Source organism: Haliaeetus leucocephalus, unplaced genomic scaffold (genome assembly GCF_000737465.1).
Source record: "Haliaeetus leucocephalus isolate CR32 unplaced genomic scaffold, Haliaeetus_leucocephalus-4.0 Scaffold526, whole genome shotgun sequence".
Taxonomy (NCBI): Eukaryota; Metazoa; Chordata; class Aves; order Accipitriformes; family Accipitridae; genus Haliaeetus; species Haliaeetus leucocephalus.
In genome coordinates, this window is record NW_010972962.1 from 6,911,245 (window position 1) to 6,935,112 (window position 23,868).

Consider the following 23,868-nt stretch of genomic DNA (forward strand, 5'->3'; position numbering starts at 1 on the left):
GCAGATTTGTCCATCGCTGCATCTTTAGACACTGGAGATGTAGATAAAAGTTTTAAAATCTTTAGTGCTCCTATTCTGAGGAATTGAACTTAAGGTACTTTAAAGGGACTGATTTTTCTGGAAGATCTGGGTATTATTTTCTGACAATGAGAGTACACTGAAATGAAAGAACTCAAGTCAGAAAACCACTGTTTGCTGGTAAAGGCCTTGTCTGCTACTTATATTATTCTGAGTATAGCTAACATTTAAATTAGCCAAGCTAAACAAGAAGGCTGAAAATTTAAGCCCTGAATATTTGAAAGATAAAATTTATCAGGCATTGGAATAAAGTGGCATCAGAGAGAGAATTTTCATTATCGTTATCAGGATAATGACTTCAGAGTACTATTTCTTCCTCCTGCGACTGCCCGACAGTTTACACTTGCTGAGACTCCTGAGATTCACAGGTGTGGAGTACTGCTCTGGCCAAAGTAAATCTCTATCAGTTTGAGAACTGTTTCTTGCTCTCAGGAGACAAGGCTGTAAAATTGAATATAGGTGTTTGTGGCAGGTGAGCTTTGTTGAAAAAATACCGCCTTTCAGGACTGATTAACACCATTGCTGTACAATCGCTGCTTAATATAGGCAATGTTTGACAGGTACTGTTTTTCTTATCTGTTCCTGTGAAAGTAGAATTTAAGTCTTTGATGGTGGGCTTCTGAATAATGTCAGTATTTATAAGGATACTGGCTTTCACTGGAAGGCTGTCTGATTTAATTCAAAGCGATAGGTTTTTGATAGAGCTTTTGGCTTACGGACAAAAAGGTTAGCTGCTCGTCATGTTTTGATGAGAGCGTGGAACAAAATGGACACTGGGCTTGTGTGATGCCTGTCCAAGCCCCGTTCTTACTTGTGCTCTGGACCCTTTCTGAGCTCCAAGCAAAGCTGCCCCCATTTCACACACACAGACTGGAATTTGGCCATCAATTCTGTGTTACATTTGAGGAGCCCGATTCGACTGACAGGGAGCATGGAGGTTACTGTGTTGTCTCTGACAGGTGAACTGAGAAATGGGGACATGGAGAACTGCAGTGTGCATTAGAAGCAAATGCCTGCCCCAGCCCACAACCCTCTCTTTGCCTTATGTTGTCTTCATGGAAATAGTTTTGATTATTTGGGCTAAACAACTAGTGTAAACTGGAGTTAAGTGGGAGTGTTTGTCCTGTCATTAATTAGGACATTAAAATAACATTTACTGCATTTATATATATATATATATATACACAATGTCACTAAAATAAGCTTGCAGTGCAGCTTGAAAACTGCTTCAAAAGGAAGTAAAGAAAAAAGTACTGCTTGAATAGCATTTTTGTTATTTATTAATTATTCTATCAAAAACTACTGGTACTCCAGATTTTATTTTATATTACTGTTTGTGGGCATGATTCTCAAATGCAAAGGCATCTCTTTGTTTCACAGCAGTTTTGCTGGGAGCAGAGAGAGCAAGGCCCTTCCAGGACTGCATCCTCAGCTTTCTGCAAGCTGATGCTCCAGATGGGATTTCAGAGGTGACTGTAGGCAACTTGCCAGCCTCAGTCCGCTGGCATTGAGTGTCTTGTGCCCCTTCCTATTATTCCCTGACTTGGAATAGGGCTTTTCACTTGTGTAACTCAGGCTGTTTTACTAGCTGTGTCTGCATAATGATTATTTATCTGTCAGGAAGCCAAGACCTAGGGAAATCTATGCCCACATTCTTCCAGCAGGTGAATGGCAGAGCCCATGAATCTGAGCCCTCATTGAGAGCTCTCCTGCTATGTGCCTCTGAAAATCCCAGCTTCTGGATTGCAGGGTGCACATCTCCTGCAGGCGTTGCAGGGCCTGAGCTTGGCCCTTGTATCCTATCATAATAGGAAATAGCTGGTTGTATATCTCAGAGTTCAAAAGGGTAAAAAATACCAGGTTTTGCTTTATAAAAGTTGCTACTTTACTTAGTAACACATTTCCCTTTGATTTTCACAGTAGGCAATTCTGTGTGGGAATGTTGGAGAGGAAGCCTTTAACATTTAGAAATGCAGGCTGTTGGTCTGACAGCCTGATTGAGATTAGTATCACAGGAAGCAAACTGAAACAATAGCTTTATAATACTGTTTCCATGTTGTGCACAGAACAGTACACAGTATAATTGGAATGCTAAGTAGAAATACCATTTAATTATGATCATCTTAAATAATTTTTCAAGATGTCTCCTAATTCTGTTGGCATAATATATTTTTGCCATCATCACATTCAAATGTTTGAGATAAATTTAGAACTGATCTTTGTTCATTTCAAGTAAAGGTTTTGATCCCATAAAGTTGCTACTGAAAATAGTTTGATACTTATCAGTAGTGGAGCTTTTGGATTTGGGATCTTATGTCCTTTAGTCAGAAAAATTGATAGCAGTACTTGTCCCCTACTATTCTCTAGTATAGCTGCTAAATTAGCCTAATGCTTTTTTTTTTTTTTGAGGGGGGGGGAGTTAATAGATGGCAAAAGAGAAAGAACTGTCTTTTGCTAAAGAATGGCTGTCTTAGTTAGCAGCTATCATCGTGATAGTTGCTAAGGCTGCCTCAGTCTTTTTTTGCCTGAATATAAGGAAGAGAATCCACTTTAGGAAGCCTGTATAGGCATTAGCATGTAATGCCAGTAATTTTAAGTGTTTATTTGGTCCATGCTGATGCTAACAGCATTGCAGAAACCAGAACTCTTTGGTACCAGTGAGTTTCTGTGTGCCAGGACTACAGAGTTTTTAGTCAGGCTAATCAGGCAAACACAATTTTATCGGCTTTCTTTAATCTCATCCCAATTGTGTGGTCACCCGGGTGTCTTCTGTGCAGAGATCCAGCAAAGGAAACTGGATGGGAGTTGCTCCTGTGCAGGGAGACAGCAGCAGAAATGGGGAGGGAACAGGGAAGCAGACGGGAAGTTGTTTGGGAGAAGGAGGCCATGAGGAAGCCAGTGTGAAGTTGTTTCAAGGGAGGGAGACAACAGAGCCGGAAAGCCAGCAGGGAGCAGAAGGGAAAAAATAGGTTTTCTCTAGGCTTTTACGGGAGAGGACAAACCATAGGGAGAAGTGATGTGGGCATTGTTTTTTGAATGTCTGGATAAGCTGCATCTAATCTCAGACCATTGTGGCATAAAACAGTGCTTTAAAAATAGCATGTCTACTCGTTTGCTTTTATTAAATTGGAAAAATAGTTTTGTGTCAATAGTGCTGCTAGGAATGAGAGTGGAGCTGGGTGCTGAGTGCTTCAGCTGCTTAAAGTGATGTCCCTTTTCTGAGAGGGTGCACTAGAAGGTCCCATGGCGTTCAGGAAGCTTGGCGTGACGGGGTGCTGTGTCCTGCTGTTCAACATCGATGGCTGCAGGACTTGAAGCAGCTTCCTGGGATGCATCTGAATGATTTGGCTAGATACAAACTCTGCAATCAAAACAACGTTAACAGAAGTGTTTTCTTTATCGAAGTTGCTTGTTAACTTGGAGATAAGAGCCCTTCAGGAAGCTTCAAGTTTAAGAGCAGCTTTTTCTTGATATATCTAAATTGAAAGCTTTTATTGAACACATTGAAAATATTCCCTTGAACAGTATGCACTGCCCTGTCAAGACAGAAAAAAAATTAAAATTAAAAAAAAAACCAAACAACAAACCACAGTTGCTTTCCTTTGATGGAAAACAAGAAACCAGAAAGAGACAAGTCTGTCTCAAAGCTGTCTCTGATGCAGGATGGAACTGCTGTTAGATTTTCCCTAACTTTTGCATCGTGGCATCAGGCAGGTTTTACAACCCTCCTCTGGAGTAGCAGCTATAGCCTGGTGTCTATTATGCACAATATCCAAGCAACTTTCTGGTACTTGTAGGATCCAGGATGAGAGACAAAGCCGTGAAAATTCTGTGGAGGTGACAATGTGACCTCCAGTAGAAACCCTTTTTATCACTCTCTACCTCTGAACTGACTAAAAAGGCCCCTTTGAGTCAGATCAAAGGTGTTGAGAAGAGTATAGACTGTTTGCTAGGAGTTTGTTTATAACTGAGCAGTTATTTCTTGTAAGGAGAGCCTGATTTTTGAGCCTTCAGACTCATTCCAAGAGGTTGGACTGAAGGAAATGAGCAAGCATCTACGGAAAAAGTGTTCTTAAACTTGGGAACAGTGCACATCCTGACAGTGGGAATTAATCAAAGCTTGTTTACAAGAGCTATTTTTAGCATAAAAGGTTATCATAAACACTGCAATAAGCATTTGCCATTACAGTTCAAAGTTTCTTGTTGATGAATAAATTCTACTTTGGTGGTTAGAAAATTTTTCAAAATAGAGCTGATCAAAAAATACTTACTAAAATTTAATTCAGACTGAGACATGGACTGAAAAATACTATATCAAAATTTGATGCAGACTAAGAAATACAAACTTGGGGCAGTATGAACAGTGGATGACCCATCAAACTGGGACATGGACCATGGTTGCTCTGTTCCTGGTTCTGCTGTAGCTCTGACAGTCAGCCCAGGGAGGCCACTGCACTTTTCTGAGGTTCTCTGACATGTTTCAACATCTCCCGATCTCACCTAGACAGGGGTTCTCCCTCCTTTATAGGCTTCCCAGTACTAAATGAGCATGATCTTGGCCGGGATCCATAAATGTAACTATAATATGAACAATAATATTACAACACTTCATTCTGCTGAATGTGCTTTTAATTTATAGTTAAGCTGGCATATCTGCAGTCCAGTCTCCCTGCTATACTGCCATGGTGCCTGAACTGAGATACTTCGATTAGTAGAGGGGAGATGGAAAAAGTAGGAAAAAAACAAGAAATGCATCTTTATTTCAAAATTTAGTTAGCAGCTATTTTGAAAAGCGATGCTGACAAAGAAACCTAAAAATCAGGGTAAACTGAGTCCACAGTTACCTTTCTTTAAGACCTGGAAAATTTTGGCAAGTCTACATGGGGTGCTGCTACCTGGATAAAGTGACCTCAGACCTACTGGAAACCAAAGGTCTCCATTTCCTCATGCTAACCTCCCACTTCCATTTGGTCCCAGCTTTCTCAAATGTTTTCCATCTGAAGCTGAATTTTCTTATGCTAATGCTCCAGTCCAGCCCCGAGGTAAATTAATGAAGAAAATTTAAAGCAAAGTGAAAGACAACAGAGATTTCTGGGAGCAGCTTGCAGTAGCCATGCCTTTGTTTGTTTTTCTTCTGCAAAACAGATTTTTTTCTAAAGCAAACCAAATTTTTGCTAGTGGCAATAACTGAATTGCATCTGAGATATCAGTCTCCTAATGTGTGTATACCCTCTGTGTATTAGTAGCTAGTGATTTTCACAGGAGAAAGGGAACAAGCTACAATGCTGTAACTGCAGCCATATGAGGCACTGTTATTTGTTATTTATATTAGTATAATTATACTAAGTTACCTGATATAGGGCATACTAGGGCTGCCACAGTGATGCCCAGCATATTTTTTTGCTGCTGACTAAGGATCTTCAGGTAGCTAATATGCTTCAGGGGTTTAGCACAGGTGACACCTTCTGGGACTGTGTGTTTGCAACCACCTCGAAGAACCTGGACACAGCAGAAGATGTGAGCACCCTTGGTGCATCTCTCAGTGTCTGGGCTTCCCTGGGCAGGCTGCTGGGGGATGCTCATGGGGGACAGGCAAGGAATAGATGGGCAGCAGCAGCACAGTGGCCCCTGAAGGTACTTGTCACCTACATTTATGTGCTTGATAGTGCCTACAGTGTCCTCGATACAGCTGCTCTGTCTTTGAAATGTGAGCATGCCTTATTAAGTACTGCAAGAAACCCATATCTGCCAGCTACCCTTGCTAGCTGGGGCTGCTAAGGGGGAAGAAGGGGATGCAGTGGGGTTTATTGAGTTACCAAGGAAGCTGGAGGGTGTCTGCAAGACACCTTGGTTGTGCTTTTGGGTTCTGTGAGAGGGGGTGCACAGCAGCACAAAGCCTCTTCCCTCCCTCCTCCCAGTCCACATTACAGATGCCTCCAGCTGGACGAAGGTTGAACTCTGATCCCACAAAACCCTGTAACTGTGTGCTTTAAAGCTGACTATATCTTTAAGTGCTGTGCTCAGCTAGGATGTTAAGGGTTTGAACCTGCAGCCCCGATGTGAGTGATCCTATGTTCTCTGTGTGTATTTGTATAAGTAATATAATTTATATACATGGAAAAGCAAACTTGATCATCTGATAATACAAGTAAAGTGTTTGTCTTCCACTGTTGGAGGCATTTAAGAATACAAATGCTTTGAATAGCCTTCCTGCCTTTGAATGGTCATGTTTTGTTAATGCAAACTTAATGAGCTGGGGAAAAAAAAAATGGAAAGGAGGGTCTGGGGTTACAGCTGAAAAGTCATTTTTTTTTTTTCTCTGAACCCACACTTGGCTGATTGTCTTGGGCTATAGCCATGATCCCTGCTGAATAAACCATTTGTTTGCTTCCGGAAAAGTAAAAAAAGACCGTTGACATTCTTTACACAGCAGAAACAAGCTTGGGAGCAGATGGTCCCTTACCTTTTTTTTTTTTTTTTTCCCCTTCCCTAAATGTCATTATGGTCAAAGTACATACTATTCAAATATATTATTGTGTATTTTCTGTATTTTAAATGCTAGCCCTGATGTAATTTCCTGAAGTCAGTTGCTTTGTACTGAGGAGGAACTGGCCCCTGCGTGTGTAGTTAGAATTGCAGTGCAGGGACACGAAATGATAAATCTCCAGCCTGTGCTGGCCATCCCCAGAGACCATCTTCTCTTCCCTGCTACCAAATTATCATGTTGAGAAGCAAATAATAAACCAAGTGCTCCTAATGGCTCTGGGGCTGAGTCCGTTTGTTCCTTTGTTTGCACAATGGGTAATGGGCTGCTGCCAGGGAGGGATGTTGAGGAGCAAGAGGATGATGCAGCAGCAGCAGCCAGCATCATTTTTGTCACCACTCCTCTGTTCCAAACAGCAGCTCAGTAGGCTCTGCAAGCTCATCCCTCTGCAATTGCTCACTGTCCATCCTTAGGCACTAGCAGATGCAGTTGCAGGAGGTATATAGATCAAACTCATCCTTTAATCATTACTCATTAATACTTCAAAGTAAAAACTGCATTAGTTTTGCTCAGCCTCTTCCATATCCAAAAAAACACCAAACCCAAACAACTTCTAATAATGTTTTACAAAGCAATACCCCATTCCTCTTCTAGACTTCTTCCAAAATGAGTATTCTGACAAGAAACATGAAGGGAAATTATGAATGTGCTGTTTCAGGGTGGAAAAGAAAAAAAATGAAATGCTTTTCTCAAGTGCTAACATTATGTGTACTAGAGAACAAAAACTGTATGCTGAAATTGCAACATTAAACCAATGAAGAAGAGCAACTTCTTCAAGAAACTCATTTAAGAGTCCCAGTGTTCTTGCAAGTAAGGCTGATGCTATTACGGCTGGAGCCTCTGGCCAGCAAAATCAGTGGTGGGTCCAGCCTGAAGCACTCGTGTGCCACCAGGGAGGGCCACAGAGAGCAGCATCCCTGCAGCTCCTCTCACATCACCCTGGCTGCCTTGGGCTATTGAGCACCTTTGATCTAGAAGGGACTTACCCATGGCCTTGTATCTTCAGCAGTGTATGGTTGGAGTTGGTTATTCTTTATTCTGAGACAGTAAGGGTTTTGTTTGTTTGTTTGCTTGTTTGCTCCCCCCCCCCAAATTTAGTGCCTTACCACTACACATATTTGCAATGACTGATCACAAGTGTGCAGGCTAACTGGCAAAACTAAAGATAAGCTCACCACAGCATGTCTGAGGTACACAGACCAGATGCGATATCTGTAAACAGTTTCGTAAAAAAATAATCCCAGAAGTTTAATGGAAAACATCAAGAAATTAATGGGTCAGCTCCTACACAGAAATTTTTTTTATACTAGTCATCTACAAATCATCTCCTGCAGGCTTATGGAGCTGAAACATGCTTAAAAGTGTAGAAGGGAAGGCAAGAGTGCTGAGTGGACACTTGGGTGACTGGTATTAGGAGAAGCAGTGTCTCGCCTTCCCTCCTGCCTGTGGCTTTGCCTACTTACTGCTTCCCATCACAAGAGATGAGCAATGTGGGGCACCCACAACAGGGCATCGCAATGCCATCAATTGTCTCTACAGCACAGCCGAAAAGCAACAGGAAAATGCGTAACCAAAAAAACCCGCTTTAATAAATATTCTAGCATGGCCTTAGATTTCAGCATAGCAGTGGCGTGTCTTTCCCCAAAATTGGTAAGATGCACTGGGTTCATGAATCTGCATAGGCAAACACATGGGATGCAAGTGGGGTCTGAGGCTTTCCTCCTTGCGGGACAGGAGAAGCGTAGGTGAGTTTGCCTCACCTACGTGAGGCACCAAAGTGACGAAGCTTGCCAGAGTTTGGTGGAGTGGTGCGTAGGGAGTTCTGATGTCTGCAGATGAAAAAACAGGTGTTGGTGGGATGTGGTTTTCCCAGGAATACTGAGATTTATGGTATGAAAGAGAGATTCTCCTAAAAGGACTTCAGGGGAGTGGTTTCTACTTTTTCTACTAAAGGTAGTGTTAACAGACATCTCCATACTGAGTGGAGATGTCTGTTTAGGCATGCTTTGTAGGAACAGTATTTGAACTTCTTGGAAAACTTCACCTGATGGAAAAGTCTTTTGTTAGATGTTTGTTCGGAATGCACAAATTTGCTTATCATCTGTAAGATTTGCCCTATACCTTGTGCCTGTTAGGAGATACAAAGGTTGCATGTAGCCAAAACAATGTGCACGAAAAAGATGCGCTTCAGTGTCTAGGTATATAGGTGTTACATACTGAAAACACGTCTTGCAGAAATACGCTGAAGGTGAATAGAGGGTCTGTTGCATTCGCCAAAAAGTTTAGGAAGATATCTCCTGCCTTTCTAGTGATAAGGGTATGCCTTTCATACACTGTTTGGAAGGCCCCACCAGAAGCGGTTTGTGGAAAGGAAATTCTAACAGCAGAAAAATATTTTGTTGCCTTGTAACTGACTGTGCTTGCATTGAAAAAGGCTGGCCAGGGTGCTGAAGACTTTGAATGCTCTTTTTTCTTTTTTTTTCTCAGTATGTGCTGACAACGAGAATGAACTAGAGGCAGACCAGCAGATGGACAACTTGTACCTGAAAGCTTTGGAGGGATTTATTGCCGTGGTGACACAGGATGGAGACATGATCTTTTTGTCAGAGAATGTCAACAAATACATGGGTCTTACCCAGGTAACTTGTTCCCTAACACTTTCCTGTCTTTGTAATACAATTCCTAGAAACTAATCCTATGCCTAAATGCAGAAAACCAGCTGTGTGTCACTGCAGAAAAAACTGGAAATAAAATGTCTGATTTCTCAGACGGGTACCCTGCACACCAGACAACAGTGGGGTTTTTTTTCCTCTCCCTTTCTGTCAAAGTTGTAATGTCTTTGGTGACTGCAAAGTTGCCTTCCTAGATATTACCATGGAGAGGAGAATGGGTGTTTATTCAACTTGTGCCTTAGACACTGGGACAGAGGGGATGGAGCTGCTCTTTTGGGTCCTCCTTTTTCTGCTTTGTGGATTGGGGGTTTTCTCCTTCTGTGTTGAAAATAACCAGTGGTGTTGACTGTTAACTGCACCATGCAAATCCAGAGATAGGGAATTGTTGGGGAGAAAATGAGAAGTTGTGCATAGGATAAACAAAGGGAGGGTCACAGGATTTGTGTCTGTGAGCATCCTGTTGATGCACTTAGTTCTAGTGACCAGTTTCATCTGGTATTTAAAAACAGATAAATACTATTAGTTGCTTTTATTTGGCTAAATACAGTTCTTACTTCTGCACAGGTGGAATTAACTGGACACAGCATTTTTGACTTCACTCATCCATGTGACCATGAAGAAATTCGAGAGAATCTGAGTCTGAAAAATGGTAATAATGAAAATAGAAAAGAGTCACTGTTTGCTTTTTAAATAACCAAACAGAATAATTGGCTGACAGTAGAGATCTCTTAGTCATGGTAAAGGGAATTTTCATTCCTACAGTAATCATTAACTGTTATTCAATACTTTGCAGATTTGTTTTGTTTTGCTAAATATTCCTTATATATATGATAGCACTAAGAACTGCTTGTTTAGTGTTTTCCTTTCATCAAGTTAAGAGAGGCATAACGTTTTCACTTGTAAGACTTTGCGAAGATTTATGTGCTGCAAGCTAAAACATAGGTTTAAATGCACAAAGTCCCATTTAAGTTCCACTTAAAGTTTTAGGTCTAAGCTCTGCAAACTGCTCTTCAATGCTCCATGAATCTTTGATGGTCTCTGCAGGTGAATTATCTGAAAATTAGTCTGCTATTTCTATTGAACCCTTCATGCTTATAAATAGAAGAAATCAAGAAGCAAAACTGAGAAAACTCATTTGCCGTTTTCCTTATACAGGTCCAGGCTTTGGAAAGAAAAGCAAAGAGATGTCAACTGAGCGTGACTTCTTCATGAGGATGAAATGCACTGTTACCAACAGAGGCAGAACTGTTAACCTCAAGTCTGCCACGTGGAAGGTACCATATTTTAGCCGTAATAAGTGCTTTGACATAAAAAGACATTTTGGCATGTAGAGAAAGTATAGTCTAAGTTTGTTTCTCATTCAAAAATGATCATTTCAGGTTTTGCACTGTACTGGACAAGTTAAAGTGTATAAAACGTGCCCTCCTCACACTCTGTGTGGGTATAAAGAGCCTCTTCTCACCTGCCTTATAATAATGTGTGAGCCTATTCAGCATCCTTCAAACATCGATATCCCCCTGGACAGCAAGACCTTCCTGAGTCGCCATAGCATGGACATGAAATTTACCTACTGTGATGACAGGTAAACTCCACTGCTTTTTCCTTTCCATGGGTGTTTCTATCTTCTTGAACAAAACAACCAGTCCTTCCAAATGTCCTCCTCTGTGGACCTGGTAAGCTAGGACAAGAAGTACAGTCTATTACCAAGACAACTATTCAGTGGCTCGCTTAATCCATCTCAAATCTCAGTTTAGTCAAAATGGTACTCCTGCTGTATTTCCTCCTCCTGCTGAGTGAGGAATTCAAGTTCACTGGCAGAAGACGAGGCAACTTAGAGCCATAAGCATTAGCTTCTTGGATTTTAACAAACTGAAGAGTACAAAGGGTTTCTCTTCTCGTTTTCAAGAGAACATCTGAAATGACATGCATTATGGACCTTAGTCAAGGACTATTTTATGGTTGGTTTGGCCCAGGATGCTATTGTTGGTTAGCTGGAAAGTACTTTATGATCTAGATTAAGAATTGCTAAGGCATCCAGAGCATCTGCAGCTCTGAAATGAGGTTGCAGCCTCTTGCTCAGTGAAAAGCAAACAGTCTTTGCTGGTTATCTATCTGCTCCTTTTAGTAGCAAAATACAGAGGAGGTGAGGATCTTGGGTCAAGCAAGGGGCTGTGTCCTCCACTCCTCACACTTCCCTCTTGAGTAGAAAAATTGGAGATCCTTCTAGTCTCCACCTGCCCAATTTCCCCTCGGATCTCCCTGGCATTTGATACCATCTACCTCTTCTCCCTGTCTACGTATTGGGTAACCATCTTCCCTGTGTGTGAGTGAGCCAGAGATCCCTTCACATGAAGTGTCCTGTTCTCTGTTTCCCCAGAAAGTCCTGTTTGCACTACTGCAAGTTTGGTGTTTGTTGGGAGGTTTTTAAGTTTATGAGGTCATCCCTGAATTTAATATGAAATTTTCTGTCTAATTAAATGGCCTCCTGAAATTCAGAGGTGCTAGCAACTGCTGAGGTCTGTAGGGTTATCACTGGGGTTATACATATGCTCGCATCTTATGCAAAAACTCACGGGATTGAGATCTTGGTTATTTTTTTCATCCTTTGAAGGTTTTTCAAAACTTGTGCTAAGCAAGATTACTATTTTAAACAATGTGATGAAGCAACTGTATAAACTAGCAGCATTAGCAGCTGTGAATGAAAGCAAGATTACAAGTGTGAAACTTGTCACTGACCTTCGACCTCTCTGAGAATTTAGCAGCAAGTGTGCTGTAACTTGAAATGTCATCTGATGTAACCGCAGCAAAACAGACTTCCCCTCTCCCCCTTTTTTTTCTTGTTAATATTTTCAGGATGAAAATATTGAGATATCAATAGGATTTTGCTGCTGGGGGGGGAGCAACAATATGGTAGTGACTCATTATTAAAAGCAATATACCTCTGAATTACTGGGGCCATTCAATGGTAGGCTAGAAGAGAGTAACAGAGGAGAGGATTTTGCTGTATTGCAGCATTCACATGTCTCTGCTCAGACTTATTGCATAAGCAATTATAAATGCAAATTAGAGGGACTGCTACTATCCCATTAAAGATACACATGCTTATTTTAAAAAGAATGACATATTATGCCCTGTCTTAAACAGTGGGAGTTGATTTACAGGGAAAACTTTTCACATGGCAGTGAAATACAACAGCTTCCTCTGGAGGATTTAACTTGTAGGGAATTTCAGAGATTTTTCTTTAAAACCAGGCAACAAACGAGCACATCTTTTACTAGATAGTTTTGGTTGGATGTTTCATTCATGTTTTATTGAGATTATGATAAAGCTGTAAAAAGTCAGCCAGGCCAGAGAAGGAAGAGACCTTGTGAACCTTTTAGGTTCTTCCCAGCAGATCCTCCTGGCTCTCACTTCCCTCCAAGAGGGATGTTGATTTCTCTCCAACAGGCGACACATCACTGGACACATAAAAATGCAAAACACTCAGCTGTTCTTATCAAATTTGGTGCTGCTAGACAAATTGCATTGAAGGAGCAGCTTATGCCAAGAATGTAAATCCAGGCTGAGGAGTGGAGGAGGAAAAGCAGCATGTGCCGGTCAGATGCCTGAACCCTTTTCAATGTACTCTGGCCTTTCTGCAGCGATGCAGCAGGGCTGACAGCTCATTTCTCCATAAGAGACTATGTCTTTCCAGTTCAAGGCTGATATCATTGAGGGCAGCGTGCCTCCTCTAGCAGGCTTCTGCAGTGACCTGAGTATCCCCTTTGCAGTTCATCTGGTGTGGACAGGTCTGCTTCCAGGGAGCACTAAGTTTTTATTTTTCAAGTATTCAGTTAAAGAAACTCTAGGATTTCTGAGAAGGTACCTTAATGAATGGCAGCTGTGCTGGACCTTACTAATGGAAGCATCCACCTTCAGCGTGAAGCTTAAGTGGGTACAAAAGAGAGCTGCCCTTGTACATGAAGCTGAAATTTATCCTTGTGGAAAATGAGGATCACGTCTGTCATCTCCTTAGGAAAGCTCATAGTCTCTCACAAAGCAACACACAAAATACAGGCTGGCTACCTTTCAACACTTTGTTAACAAAACCTAGTTGGCTGAAGTGAAGTGCCTTGATTCTTCTGGCTTTTCCTCAGGAGGGTACAGGATAGATGCAATATGAAGCAGGCAAGACTGGCCATCCCTCATTTAAAAAGTGTGAGGCACTAGCCCGTATATTTTGCTCTCCAAAAATAATTTATATATGTGGGCCTGTGACTTGCCAATGGTTAGGTGGGATACGTTTCTATTCTTAAAACATCTTTTGCAAGGTGATGAGCCTGTAGAGAAAAGTTTGTGAGATATAAATAATAAAAATAGGTTGTTCTGTTAAATGCCTGCTTCAGCCGTTCTTGGAGAGCAATTTAAAAATGTTCCCTTGCTCCACTTATTTTGGCTAAGTGGTTTACAGGAAGGATTATTTTAGCTGTAATACGGAAATGCCGATCAGTGGTACAATTCAATAATCCAAGTGAAGATTTAGTTCAGCTGCACAATGCTTTTGGGTTGGGAAGATGGCCAGTAAGGGTGTTTTAGTCAGAAAAAAAGGCAAGTGTTTGTACGAAAGCAATTTTGTTACCCTGGTGGCATAGCTGATGCTCGGTGTATCTTCCTGTGCAAGGCCACAGGTGTGATGGGTAGATACAAACAGTGACAGTATGTTTCTGTGGTGGAAAAATCCACAAAACAAAAATGAAAACTGTATCTGAATTTGATAGAAACCCCCAAAACTACTTCAGGTGCCTCAGCAGATGCAGTCTAAGCCTTTATGGTTTATGCATAACAAAGGAAAACCATATGCTGTGTTTTGGAGGGAACCAGAGTTTTCAAATCAGGGATGGTAACATGGTGGTGTAGGTGGCGTTGAGCTTTTCAGCTTCAACCCTGTGACCTCTCTGAGGTGCTGGGGACGGGAGAGGGAAGTGCTCTTTGCCCATGACTGCTGTGGGTGACATGCGTGAGAGGAGAGAAGGATAAGGAAACAGATCTGTTCTGCATGGGGTGAGATCTGTAGGCAACAACTCCAGAGGCTGCGTCACAAACCAGTTCCCTGGCACTGGCACACTGAGAAGCGTATGTTCTCCATTACTTTGAAGGCATGGCTTGTTTGGGGGAATTGTATGTTCTTGGTTACAAGAAAGTCAATTAGTTATACTTTTTTTTGCTTTTTCTTGATTGGAACATTTTAATGGAAGAGTTGAAGAAGAAAAAGGAGCGATGGAGGATGTATGGTGATTCAGAACAGGATGGTGCAGGAAGATGCAATGCCAATAGTGTTGATCCCAGTCAAGTTTCTCCTAATATGAGTGTACATGTGGGATCCAGGCTGTGCCCGACTGAGAGAAAACTGAGTTGTACTGTGCTTCCAGTTATGTCCCTGTAAAACAGAAATATGCAGGCACAGGGCCTTATATGAGGATTTAAGTCAGTTTGCCATTGTACCTATATTTGGGGAATATTTTTAAATTGGGTGAGAATGCAAATAAGCATTTGAAAGGACCTCCTGTCCCTCCATCCCTGCTCAGGGAGAAAATGTAGTATGGAGACAACAGTGAAGTGATGGCAAAACTGGCTTTTGATATATGTCACATTTAAGAAAAAAACATGACCAACTTCTTTTGTTAATAATGAAACTTTGATTTAGGTAGACCAAATGAGTAGGAGAGACAGAGTCCTGGTGAAGTTTTTCATGTACCCATCTTTTTTTTTTGCCTAGCAGGGCAGATACATCTGACCAGGCCAGCTGTCCCTCTGAAGAGTGGACAGGGGTCCCAGAATTTTGCATTTTATTTTTTTCATTGGCCTGGGTTAGGGTAGAAGAAGTCATGAATTTTTTCAAGAGGAAATGTGGGTACTTGGCAGGACTGCCACACTGCCCTGCTGCCTGCTCTAGCAGGTTGGCAGGGTGCTTTACCCCAGGTCTAGTGGCTGTGTTGGGCTTTACTTTTTTTTTTTTTTTAACTCATTCTGGTTTAAGTATAACTTTGTTTGTTTGCTCCTGTCAAGATCAATTTAACTTCAATAACTTGGTAACAGTTTGAATACAGAAAGACTTTGTTAAGAGATCCACACCCTCACACACACACAGTCCACACGTGGCTTGACGAATATACACCCAGCTGGTTTTTTATGAGCAGTAAACATTACAGCAGTCTTTCACAAAGAGCCTGACTTCTCAGTCCTGATGGTTCTTACGATACTATTTTAACTCAAGAAATGGTATACAATAAAAACATATGTGCTCCCATAAAGAGACAGAAAAGCACAATTTTAAGAAAAACCGAAACACTTGAAATAGCTCATCTCATAGGAGATGTAGCCTTTGAAGTAGTAAGCTTTGTTTGCTTTGCCATGTCTCAAAGAGATAAAGCAGAGCAAAGTTATACAAATCTAGAAATAGGATTCAGATTGCTTGTTTCTCCATTGTGTACCTTAAGCACAAAACTTTGCCTTTACTCCACATCCCAAGAAATGGGTATATTAAGAGAAACTGAAGTAGTGCTCAGAAAGCATTTAAGTAGCAGTGGCTGGGACAGATCCTCTACTGCAGAGGGCTACTGCCCACCTCTTTACTATGTTTTTCCGAGATTTTGACCTCAGTACCTTATGGTGACAAGTTTAGCTCAGAAAACTGAAGTGCCAATCTGGCAAAATTAACATTCCCCCAAAGGTATTTGTGTTTTCAGAAACTAGTGGTTTATGGGAGAATAAATAGCCTCTCAGCCCAACTGTCATCTTCAACAAAAATTATTATTATCCTTCTAATTAGCACCAATTTAGCTTTTACAAATGCAAAGGAAATACAAAGCCTACTGAGGCAGGAATGCCATCCAAAACCACCATACAGTTTGTTTTCCAATTTTGTCATTCCACAGCTTTCACAAAGAGCAATTTTCTGTCTGGTGTGTAAGCAAAAGTAGAAGTCTTGTGTTCTGAACTTAGTGTTGTTTGGTCCCACGGGGCGTATACATTTCTGTGACTCCCTTAGTTCTGTACTCCTCCTCCTCATAGTTCCATCGAATGCTTTTTCCTTTGCACTTAGTCCTCTGTGTATTCACTTGGCATTTCATATTGCTAAGAGGCTCCTATGGAAAGCACGCAGAGTTTGGAGGGTGCGCCTCACTGGCGAACCACAAAGTGATGCTTAAGTGAGGTCAGTGCAGGGACCTTTGCTGAAGCACTTGCTGCTGCCTCCTGGCCCAGGTGCTGTTCGGGCTCTCAGCTGTGGCCACTCTTCTTCCATGAACATCTCGGGACACTCACAGGATGGGTGTGATGGAGATAGGGATAGCTGCCCGCCTCAGCCTTGGTGCATAATGCGGCATGGAATTGGGTAATCTGATTTCCAGCCTTGCACTGCCTGCAGCCTGCAAGACTTTTTTTTTAAGCTTTTCAGAGCCAGCAGCACCAGAGGAGGAATAAAGGAGGGTATGATCTGCCAATTCATGCACCCAAAACCAATACCGCTAACAATTCTTGGAGAGAGGGTGTTTGTTATAAAATAGTAGTATTTAAAAATCTAGGAAGAATTGTCAGCCAGTTTTAGGGGTTTTCGGGAATGGGAGAAAGAAACATTCTATAATTTTTTAAAAAATCATTTTATTCCCAGGAGTGTTTAAAGAGAAATTTAATGAATCTGAATAGTGGTAACAGATTAACAGATCACTTAACAAGGGCATAGAAGCTGTTTAGCCCCCCCCCCCTTTTTTTTTTTAAAGTAACTATTTTAAAACAATTACTTTTGATTAGTATTTCAGTGTTACCAGGCATGGGTTTAGAATGCAGCCAATGTTGTGGGGTTTGTGAGTAATTCTTTGATATCTTATTTATCTTTCTGTATACTATTTAGTTGATTGTAGTAAAAAGATATCAACCCACCACTTGCTAACTTTCACCCAAGATTACATTAGATCTAATTAAATTTGACATTGTCACAGCAGGATTGCACCACAAGTTGTTCTGTGCCATGGAATGACAAGAAGAGTAATTTTATAGTGAGGGTGCTCTGTTATGAACAGCGAGGAGCAATTTGGGAGGGGAATTACAGGATGGAATAGACAATTTTGCATAGAGATTGCAATTCCTATATGATAAGAGTTAAGAGTCCCCCAGCCCTCTGTAATGCATATTTTCTGCTTGCTATCTGAGTTCCACTGTTGACACCTATGAAGGCTATAATGTGGTTTTGGATTTGCATTGGTGCTGCTGGGTACACAATGCTTCTTTTTTTGCCATTATCTTTATTTCTTTTTCCTTCTCCCTGCCTAACCCCCACTTGGCTCTCAGCTCCCAATAACTAGATTAAGAGTAAGTCCTCAACTTCCTGAATTTTAAAAGCCTTCCCCTTGTGATGAGCTCCAAACTAACTGGGATGGTTTTATGGTACTATGCCATTATATAACCAAAGGCCAGAGTTTCTGTTTTTAAAGAATGTATATTTACACTGGTCCTGGCAAAAGCCTCTGGCCACTGACACCAATGTGTCCCAGCTGACTGTGTAAAGGCAGGCAGTAACCGTATTTTGGGAGCCTTACTTTTATTAGGGCTCCTTCTGTATTTGTTGTTTTCTCCTGATGGTTCAGGTCTGATGACCAACTTATTATGAGAACTGCTTTTATTAAAAAAGAAAAAGCAATTTTGGTTTCAGAGAAAAGTTACAGATTTGACTGGGGAACAATTTAAAAGCTTAGAAGCTCGTTAGTGAAAAGAGTCGAAAAAGCAACTCTGAAACTTGATTCAAGAATTTCCCCTTTGTCAGCCTAACTGCAAGCATAAATAAAACTGTAAATGTAAAGAGAAGAGTAAGTCTTCAGGGGGAACCCAATAAAACCAACTATCGTTTTTGCTCAACTAAACCATTATAAACCCAGGTTTGTTCCATGGAAATCAGGACAGAGAGTAGTTTTCAGAATGACAAAACCAAGGTGTCCCAGGGATATGAGCTATACAGTTCTGTGGAGGTGAGGGAAAAGTTGACTCAACGCCTTGGCATTCAACCCATACACAGAATAGCTCCATCTTATGTATCTTCCTTGCTGGACGGGGATGCAGGAGATGAATACCATGCTCTTGCTCTGTTTCACAGTATTTACATGTCTGTCTTGTAAGGACATGCTTGTGTCTGTAGGGCTGGGCCAAGGCTGTCCTTGGAGTAGAATCACAGAATCATTTAGGTTGGAAAAGACCTTCAAGATCACCGAGTCCAACCATCAACCATGCCCTCTAAGCCATGTTCTGAAAGTACACAAACCTGAGGATGTGTCTCTTAAAAGCAACAATGCCACTAATCAAATGTGGTGGTGGCAGATAAAGCCTTTCCAAGGGAGTTAGTTACGAGGCATAAAACTTGGGCACCACCGTTGATGTCAGTGGTGTGCTGCAAGATGTGACTGTTCCTTGCAAACCTCCTGGCTTTTCAAGGTTTATGACAGCTTAGCAGTCAGTTTGTAGTCATTTCTGCTACTGCTCTCTGCTACATTACGGGTTGTTATTGCAGTTTAAAAGCTAGGAAAAGGCATCCAAGAGCACTGTTGACTTGGAAAACAGTAATGTTTCCTTACTTTCCCAAAAGGTATGATGTCCTTGCTTTTGAATTATTTTTTTACTTACTGTGTTTCCTGTAAAGTAGTGTGTGATGGTATTTCAAATTGAATTTAGGAAAAAAGAACTCTTTTCCTCCACTCTCTCATAAGCAAAAATCATCTTCACAGTTTGATGACATATTTTCATTTATTCAGGACCTTGTGAGAAATCCTGCCTTGCCTGAGTACTCAGAAGGGCTCTGAAAAAAGTCTAGTTTTTGAGATCATGGCTTCCTTTGTGTAAAATACTACTTAGTTTGTGGATTAGTCACCCAAGTAACCTAATCCATATGCTAAAGTTCTCATATAATTAAGAAACACTAAGTAGAAGAGCTGATTTTTTTCTTTAACTGCACTTAATTTCTCACCTTGCATTTTTATTTTACTAAATGCAATACCCAAAGTAATGATTTAACCCTTCTACATATGTTTTTTAAATGTACACATACTTTTAAACCTGATGGTGCCAACCACTACCCCCCTCACATGCATTCGATTTTGAATGATGGTAGTTGGGAGTCTCTGCATGTAGTGGACAGCCTGAGAACTTTGTCAGCAACAGTTTTCCAGCTAAGGCCTTCTATAAGAGATACTGTGCAATAGGCCTGGGAAAATTTGCACGCATGTAATGACATCCCTAAGAATTTTTATTCCGTTAGTAGTAAAAGGCAGTTTATTCTGAACATGGAAATATTTCAGAATGTGATCAGAAGTCGTCTACAGCTCCTAATGTGTTTGGAAGTTCAGAATTTCTCATATTATGGTTTTAATTCTGTTAGTCTAAGGACTAGAGCTGATAGCTGCCCTGCACATATAAGCATAAGGCTAAGGTGACCTGAATTTTAAATATCTGGTTTTTTCTTAACCAAGAATAACAGAGTTGATTGGATACCATCCAGAGGAGCTGCTGGGCCGTTCAGCATACGAGTTCTACCATGCCTTGGACTCGGAGAGTATGACCAAGAGTCACCAGAACTGTAAGTCACGTTCTTATTGTTCTTCACAGTTTGCACATAAAGCACAGCTAGTGGGTTCCTCAATAAGTAGCTGAAAACACAAATGCACCTCGTGTGCAGATATTCTCTGAGAACAGTATTTACTCTTTGCAAGAAAGCTTACAGGTTTCCATGCTTGTCTAGCTGAAACCTGCTGCTGATCTTTCCAGAAGGTCTGATTTCTGCCATAATTAAAACTAAACTTGGATGGTAGAGAGGAGAATCACTGTCTCTCTAAGTGATAATACAAGGATCAGCTGAAAACTTGAAAAGCTGAGTTGGGCAGTACAAGCCTGGTGAGAAGTGTGTTTACTGGTGGTATTATCCTTCTGCTGTGCCATTGGGCTCAGCAGGAAGAGCAGCTGTAAAGTGTAATAGGAAGACCTTATTGCAGTGCATTTTTGAATGTCTGTCTTCTGCTACCAAATAACAACTATCTTCCTCACCCAAAATAAATGTGCAAGTAGACTTTCTAAAAGGGATATTCTTTATACAAATAATACATACTGCCAGGAACAGCTGCTTCTTGTTATTCTTATGCATATGTGAACTACCAGTTTTAGCTGGTTTTAACATAAAGTACCCAAATTATTCCAGGAGCAGAGATCAGATCCAAGATCTGCTACCTTTCTTCAGCAGGCCACACAATTATGCTTCCTCGCTCTCTCACATAAGGTGTCTTTAAAATTATTGGATTTAAATCTTCAGTCTCTGTCCTTAGAGTTGGCACTATGGCTGGAGGCAGCACGGTGCACTAATGTAGAAATGACATTTCCCACCCATGGCTGTTACAGCCACTGAACTAGGGTATGGAAGAGTTCTCAGCAACGTATCACTAAAACATCTGCCGCTGCTCTTTTTATAAAAACAGAGCAAAGCTCCTAGACTGAAGTCCACAAGCTAAAAACATCCCCACCTTATAGTTACTCTGATCAAAGTCTCTGTCCTCAGGAGCAAGCCCATGACTTAGGTCATGTCTGTAGGAAATTGCCTACCAAATAGACAAATAGTATTCCTGTACTTCCCAGAGAAAAGTAGCAGCAAAGAATAACTGTCTGACCTTAAGGGGAAAAGGGAATATGCATTAGCTCCAATGGCAAGGATTCAGGACAGTTTTGAGCTGAAATGTTATTTGAAAGAATGTTTGGCAGTGATTAAAGTTGTGTGCTGTAAAACTGTTGGTATGAATCATCCCATTTCCAGAGCTGCTTAACAGAAAAAAAAGAAATTGAACCATACTGACAGAGAATTGTCTGGGAATGTATTTGTTAAAATTGTTTCTTAGGTAATGTGTTCAAGTTTTTAATAGTGAAAAGGAATAAGTAATATTCATAGATAGGATGTCCATATCCTATGCTGGGTTATTGAGAGTCATCCTGAGAAATCAGGGGGGTATGCTGCACTGTTGCTTTTGAATCATGGAGTTGCATTTCTAAGAATGGGACAACACCAGGGACGGAATGAAATGAGAGCTGGCAATCCCTTTGGTAACAGGAGAGAGAGAGAGAGCCCTTGTTGGTTATCCCTATCTAGTTAATTAAATGGGACCACTGACCTGGGACTTGTCCATGTAAAGGTTTCTGGAGAATTTCTAGTACCCATCTTGACCAGGCATTGGTTGAGGTTGCTCGTCACCCTAGCAATTCAATTCACCTCATGTAGTGCAGAGTGTGTGTCTACATGCCATTTGTGCCTACTGAAAAGGGCCGTGTCCTACAAACTTTTGCTGTTGGGCATGAGGACTGATCAAGATGCAGAGTGAAGGCAAAGGAAAGTCTAGAGGGGTGAGTTATACTAGCAAAAGTGCTCAAGACACTGTGCACTGGACAGGTCATAAATATTTAGGATCAATCCGTTCCATAGCGTTTATGATAGCACAGGATCAGCATGGATGGTCTTTACTGTTGGAAGCACAGGACCAAAATCTGTGCTGTGATAAATGCCATTGCCCACAACTAACCATCAGTTTACATCACCAGCAAATTTGATCCCTTTAATTTTTCTAAGATAAATACTTTCTGTGTCTTCTGGGACAGTCAGACTTCTTGCTGACTCAGAGAACAACCACAAAGGCAAAGTGACAGCAAGCTGTGACTTGAGAAAACAAGCCCTCCAAATAGGAAATCCTTAGGTTTCATAATGTGTGCCACTGAGATGAAGTCTAATGCACAGGGTAACCAAGCAGGTATATAGCTTATACACAACTTCCTAGTTCTTCCTAGCACATAGCTGTACAGAAGTTATTGGTTCTTCCTGGCCGTGGTCATTTACACATGAAAATATCCACTTCAAAATTCATGTTCAGCACACTTGTATTTATTAAACAATAATTTTTATTAGAAATATGCTATGAGTAGAGTATATATTCATGCAATAATACAGTCATCAATTCTGACAGTGCCAACCATTTAGTGTTGTAAAGATGCATAGGAAATAGAGGAAGGAGACTGAAGTTTGAAGACAGAGAGGAAGAAAAACCTCAAATGAGTCTCTTGGATAGAAGCAGAACTCTTTCCCTTTTCTTCCTTCTAATTTAGTGAAAAATCACACTTATTGCAGTTTTACTGTACTGCAGGGTTGTTTTTTTTCTTGAGGTGAAATAACAACCTCACATTCAAGCAAGCCACAATAGTGTTTGTGTTCTTGGCTGGAACTATAGTCGCATATGGAGTACAAAAGTCTTAATTAGTCACCATCAAATGGAAGATTAGAGTGCATTTGGCAGTATTTAGCATACCCAGTTTTTCACGTTATGCAAGCAAGATGAAAATCTCTGTCTTGTTACGTAAATCTACACAAAAGATTAACTGTAGAGCTATACTTTCCAATTCAGCAATTAATAATCTATAATCGCTTCCATTTAGAGTCTGGTCTTGTTGCCATTAAAGCCAATGGGAATTTTGCTATTGACTTCAGTGGGGAGCTGAATATCACCATCTGGGACCTGCCACTTGGTAGTATGTAGCAGAAGTTTGACAAGCCTTCCAAGTGAATCATATTTCTCAAGTGTCTCTCAGCAATTAAAAAACAAATTTTGTGTTCAGTTAAATTCATCCCTGCCTTCCCCCTTTCTCCACCTAAAGATAAGGAATATAACTGGAGCCTATTTCATTGAGATGTTACTAGTTCTGTAAAGATACAGGTAAAGTATACTTTAAAAAAAAAAAAAAGGGAAAAGTTCACTCTGAAGGCAGAACCTTAAATGTAGTGTTGATAACAAAGTCAGCAGTTACAAGCGTATTGGTAATTTATGACATTACCCCACGGAAGGATTCTGCTGTACTTTATTATATCAGAACATGACATGCTTTGAATAATAATAATAAAAAAGATTAAAGCAGTAAAAAGCTTCTTTGTAATGTAACAGACGCCTACACTGTGACTCTTATTGATGAGCTGATGATTAGGAAGCAGTGTAATTATGTTTCACAAGCAGAGCAGAACAGTCCAGTCACTAAAACACTTTGAAATGAAAGCCTTTTGATTTTGTTCCACTAGAAGTATTTAATCAATATAAGTAATGTTCTACTTTGTCTAAATAAATTAAATGAAGGATGATTAAATACTGCTAGGAAGAAAACAAACAAACTTCAGAGATAGAAGGATAAACACAGCAACAATTATCTGCAAAACAGTTGTTGCATTTCACAGGCCTGGATTTGTATGGTGGCGATATAGGAGAGACTGACAATAAATAGCTTCTGTTAATGGCCACATTCACAAGGAATTTTTCTGTACAAAGACTGTAGAATCAAGGTTCCAGCCTTACTGAGTCAAACTGCATTATTTTTAGGGCATTAATTTGATGGCATACTGTCTTCAGGTATAAAAGCTGTTTAAAAGGAAAGATTGGCAATGGGGTCAAAGGTTTAGTTGAGCCAGTTCCCACTTCCGCTACTCAGTGCAACTACCTCTGCTTACGAATACAAACTTCTATTAGTATGAGTACTGCTTGCATA

At 40.7% G+C, this 23,868-nt stretch overlaps 1 protein-coding gene across 1 annotated transcript in view; it reads left to right on the forward strand.

The window, feature by feature from the left end:
* Nucleotides 1–23,868, forward strand: part of EPAS1 (endothelial PAS domain protein 1) — a 38,429-nt gene that overhangs the window by 3,902 nt on the left and 10,659 nt on the right. Inside the window, exons 3-7 of the mRNA XM_010576538.1 lie at nucleotides 9,110–9,261; nucleotides 9,859–9,943; nucleotides 10,450–10,568; nucleotides 10,674–10,876; nucleotides 19,785–19,891. Coding sequence (XP_010574840.1) covers nucleotides 9,110–9,261; nucleotides 9,859–9,943; nucleotides 10,450–10,568; nucleotides 10,674–10,876; nucleotides 19,785–19,891 — 666 coding nt within the window. The remainder of the gene's footprint in view (nucleotides 1–9,109; nucleotides 9,262–9,858; nucleotides 9,944–10,449; nucleotides 10,569–10,673; nucleotides 10,877–19,784; nucleotides 19,892–23,868) is intronic.